Here is a 5297-nt window from a genome sequence, read left to right as displayed (position 1 = left end):
CTGATGACTCTTGATGTTATGGGCAAAACCTGATTACCATAGAAAATATTTTTTTGTGAGAAAACAGAAATGTATTTTAGTGTAAAATGTCTGAGGGCGTGTTATTCAGGAAGAATACCAAACTATTTTAATATCAAATAAATGCATTTCTTTAGAACTTTCTATTAATCAAAGAATTTTTTTGGGGAAAAAGGCATGGTTTCCACAGAAATCCTGTGGTTTTTAACATAGATAATAATCTGAATTTTCCTTAGCATCATATCATATCTGAATGATTTCTGAAGGATCATGTGACACTGAAGACTGGAAAATTCAGCTTGGATCACAGGAATACATCACATTTTACAGTATATCCAAATAGAAAACAAGTTATTTTAAACTGTAATTATATTTCACAATATTACTGTATTTTTGATCAAATAAATGCAGCCTTGGAGAACAGGAGACTTTTTTTTAAAGACATTAAAAAGTCTCGCTGACCCCAAGCTTTTGAACGGTGGTGTAATTCCAGTTAGTTCTACATAAATATAGTTCTAAAATTAGGATCATTTTGTGAATTCAAACCTCTGAGCTAAAATTCCAGTATCATATTTTTGCCATAACTGTTGAATAACACAATTTACGACAGTGACAAACATTTAGACGAGTCAGTTTCCTAATAAAGGTGAATTTTAACCAAGGCTTATAAACTGTGTTCTCAAGATGGGTGTTTTATATAAATAACAGTGAAAATGTTTCATGCTATGCGTGTGTACATGCGGAAATTTATTTTGAAAAATAAATAAAAAAACAGAAATATTTAGAGTAAAAAGTGTTGTTTTTATATACTTTTATACTTTTTAACATTCCTTTGATAGTCTACTAGAAAATATATAAATCTACTAGAAAAGATATGCTTTATTTATTAACTTAACTTTTTTTTAACAAGATATTAATATATGAAAATTAGTATATGACCGATATGATGTAAAAATTAAAGGTACACTATTGTTTTTTTTTTTTTTAACTGTCAAAATTAACTATTAAAAATAATGAGTAAATACGTCATCAGTCCTTCATCCAAAAGGTGTTTTACCCTGATTCACTATGGTAAGCCTATTATAAGTGGTTTGGACCTATAGCTTGATGTTTTTCATGGTAAATAATAATAATAATAATAATAATAAAAAATAGAAAAAAAAATATCGCAACAAAGAAAACCTGGAAACAACATTGGCTCGGCTTTTCGGAGAGAATAAGGGATTTGAAATGTGCAATGCGATGCAGATATGGCGTTTTTACAGCTCAACAGGTGAGTTATTTTATTGAACAGATAATTTGCCATGGTAAAACATTATCAATTGAAGGGTCGTTTCATTATGGTTGTTGTTGCCCTGCTTTTATTTTCAAGGAAGTACCGTGTCTATTAATGTGAAAAGCTAAAATACTTAGCTTGACAGCCTGATATCCTTTCTATATAAACTGGTTATATCTCTTAAGTCGAGTACTGAATGTTTTATGAACAGTATGATAATCATATTAATCCGCAGAGCCGAAGCACAACCAAAACAAGGTCCTTCCGCAACATGCACGCAGTTTTGTTTTTAACCACTAGAGGGCTTACATACACCTGGTAGAATATTCCTGTCATGCAGGAAAAGTATAATTTCTAAAATAAATTCCGAAAGTCATGTGTACTGCTGGTGGGTGGGTGATGAGATGTGACGAACTCTTTAACTTCAAATAGAATGGGTTTGTTTCTACCTCGCTAAACCAACAGAAGCCCCAGCAGAGTAAATAAAGGTGTTAAGAAAGCAAGAAGGCATGGATCCGTTACTGTATGCCTCCAGATGTAATTTCAGACCACTGGCTGTGAGACAGAGACATCTTTAAGGATAATAGCACTGAATTACTTTGCGTTGAGCGCCAACAAAGACGCACGAAAACAAAACAAAACGTGATTTTGATCTCAATTCCAAAGACATCTGTTCATGTTCACACATCTATTATATTTCACTGCAGCGTTACATGAAAAGAAAATACCAAACACACAGAAACTCTGCAATATGAGCTGTGGACAAACACAATTCCAAAAACAGTCCTTTTAATTCATTGTTTTAATAACTTTTGTAAGCAATAACATATTTGTTTTATAGAAAATAAACATCTCTAAGAAATACTATACACAATTATAATAGTACATCACATCTTACATTTAAACAGCATCAAATACTTATATACACAATTACTTAGAATTAGGAATCAAATAATTACGTGATGGTTCTGTCATCTCTATGCGCGGTCTTACCTGTAATACTGCAGTGAAGTGAAGCATATAATACTGTATGTTAGTCACATATACATCTGATTAAATGACTATGGATTCTCATGATCAGATTATCACGTTGTCTTCTGCATCGTTTCACCAATTACATGAACAGAAATGTAAAATCTGTTTGTGGTATATGGATCTCTTCAGTGTGCTGAGGCTTTCGTAAGCTCAAAGTTCATCCAAAATTAAAATTTTGCCATTATTTCTTTTTTGTTGTTTTTTTAAACTCATATGACTTTCTTTCTTCATTTGAGTGATTTAGAAGAATGTCCAAGCTGCCCTTTTCCACAAAGTGAACGGGGACTCGGTTTGTCAAGCTCCAAAATAAAATAAAAAAAGTATCATAAAAACATGTTCGAAGAGTGCTATATTCCAAGGAAAATTTTATTTAAATGTGCTGTTGCTCTACAATATGGCATTTTTGTTTGTTTCACAGAAGAAAGAAAGCCATAAGGGTTTTGAGAAAATGATGACAGAATTTTAATTTTTGTTTTCTAATTCTGAGAAGCTGATACACATAATACGAACGCAGTGTTGGGGAAAGTTACTTTTAAAAGTAATGCGTTACACCTTAAAAAGTAACTAATTGCATTACTTTTTATGGAAAGTAATGCATTACATTACTTTTGTGTTACTTTTTTTTTTTACCTGGGCTGGGCTTGCTTGCTTGTTTATTGATAACAAAAAAAGTTATATTTTTGGCTAATCTAAAGGTCCTTTCTCACCAAAAACAAAAATGAAACGGATAAGCTTCAGGCTGAAGGAAATGCAAATGCAGTCAATAAATAGGAAAACAAAGTAACTTGCATTACTTATTTGAAAAACGAGCTCAGATATGTTGTTGCAAATTTAAAAGTAATGTGTTACTTTACTAGTTACTTGAAAAAGTAATCCGATTACATAACTCTGATTACAATGCGTGACCCCCCAAACACTGTACGAACGCAGGATATTTTTCCATCCGGATGCACTGATGGACATCTCAGTGATGCTGTTTTGTCTTCAAATGCACATAAAAATAAGCCTACACTTGGAGTAGCAGTATATTAAAATAATGCATTTTTTTCCGCATGATATCAGAATATTTAGACCTGTAAAGCACAGCATGTACATTTTTTTTTTCTTTTTTTCTTTGTAACATGTAAGTGTCCATTGAAATACATCCAGTGTTGCATGACATCTTCAAATTTCAATCCCCCTTCCACAGCGGAAGCAGGCATGTGCCAACCAGCGCTTGGGGCAGCAGGCCAAATCCACCACCAGGTGTCCCCGACTGATAACATCCGCTCCAGAATACGGAATAAAATGGAAGAATGGCACATTCAGATTCATAACAAAAGTGTCTTTCCCTTTTTCAGCTTTTGGTCACGAAGGTTCTTCTGTTTGAGCCGGGCCGGATGGATTCGGAGATGATCTGATCTTGGGTGAGTATTGCTACAGTATTTTTGTGCTTCGACTGAAGCCCCAGATTTTCTCTGTGTCCACAGCAACTTGCAGCACACAGGCAAACGCATGTCCTTGTTCTACTGCATAGCTGACATTCACCAGTCTTCATGCGCCGGTATACATTACAACGCCTGAAAAACAGATCCGTTTGAAATGCGTAAGAGTGGAGAAAGGCTTGCTGAAATATTCCTCATTCATATACATTATTAAGCCACCTCATATATCTCAATGTATGGATTTCTCCATTTTTAAAGACGGAAGTCATTTTAACAATATCACAGTTATTTCACTATTTAGCTTTCCAGGTGTTCATTTTTCCTTACTCCAATGGAAATGCTACAAACAAAACATGTTTACTTGGGAATATTGTGTCATTTTATGTTTTACTGCATCCCCAATATTACTTTCCATACTTTGAGTCTTATGTAATATACCTTTAACAAACATGACATCATCATCCAGGAAGTGACATCATTTTGGAGGGAAAACAACAGCACAAATAACAGTAAGTATAAGGAATGGATTTAATGAATTCTTTGTTAATTTGATATTCATTTGTTTCACTTGGAAACATTCCATCTGTTTGATCATTTCAACATCAGTCTGATATATACATTTGAAAAGATGTTTTAAAATGTCCAAATGAGCCTCCTTCATGAAAAGTTGATTACTTACCACAGAGCAATGGCTAACTAGCTTGTTATTTCTGATTGATTTATTCATAACAAGATATTAACCAAAACTTATCGGATGACTGACGTAAAGACCATGGTTGTTGATATAATGCCGAAAAATGTGATGTACTCAAATTTGCTGAAATTAAATGAACTAAGTTTACACAATAATAACTAGTAATAATATTTTACAAAAATGTTTAATATACTATAAGCTGCATTGAGTTGGGATCGGAATCGAAAATAACACTGCAGGACCGTTTCCTAATTGCGCTGACATGGATGTTATAGTTGTTTTATGTATCTCTCCTCCTCCGCAGCTTTTCATGCTGTTGCTCTCGTTCTCTTTCCCTCCTCTGCTCTGGGTCCAATCTCTCGCTTTCTCTCTGATCTCTGAACTAATCCTTCTGCTTTTCAACGCTGGTAATCAGTATCTCTCTCACAGCGCGATTTAACCGCAGCCCTGGTTACAGTGTTTGCAGGACTGCATTGATATTCATCACGTTCTCGTGTTCCAAACAAACGTCTTAGTTCAACGCTTAAAGGGACAGTTCACACAAAAATGAAAATTCTGTCATTAATTACTCACCCTCTTGTCGTTCCAAACCGTAAGACTTTCGTTCATCTTCAGAACACAAATGAAGATCTTTCTGATGAAATCTTAGAACTTCCTGTCCCTCCATTGACACTCTACCCAACTACCATTTTGATGCTTCAAAAAGTTCATAAATAGATTGTGAAACCAATCCGTATTAATTTAGCGGTTAAGTCCAAATTTGCTGAAGAGACTCAATCACTTTATATGATGAACAGAATGAATTTAGGCTTTTATTCACATATAAACATTCATCAACTCACACATCAGT

At 33.9% G+C, this 5297-nt stretch overlaps 1 protein-coding gene across 2 annotated transcripts in view; it reads right to left on the bottom strand.

Annotated features, from left to right (window-relative positions):
• Positions 1-3445: 3445 nt before the first annotated feature.
• rai1 (retinoic acid induced 1) overlaps positions 3446-5297 on the bottom strand; it is a 57432-nt gene continuing 55580 nt past the window's right edge. For both annotated transcript variants that reach the window (XM_084118343.1, XM_084118342.1), the window contains exon 5: positions 3446-3888. In XM_084118343.1, the coding sequence (XP_083974469.1) occupies positions 3880-3888 (9 nt within the window). In that variant the 3' untranslated portion in view covers positions 3446-3879. The remainder of the gene's footprint in view (positions 3889-5297) is intronic.

This window comes from Abramis brama, assembly GCF_963993115.1.
Source record: "Abramis brama genome assembly, chromosome: 1".
NCBI classification, from domain to species: domain Eukaryota; kingdom Metazoa; phylum Chordata; class Actinopteri; order Cypriniformes; family Leuciscidae; genus Abramis; species Abramis brama.
The sequence above is the reverse complement of the archived record's forward strand: the minus strand, read 5'-3'. Positions and strand labels throughout refer to the sequence as shown.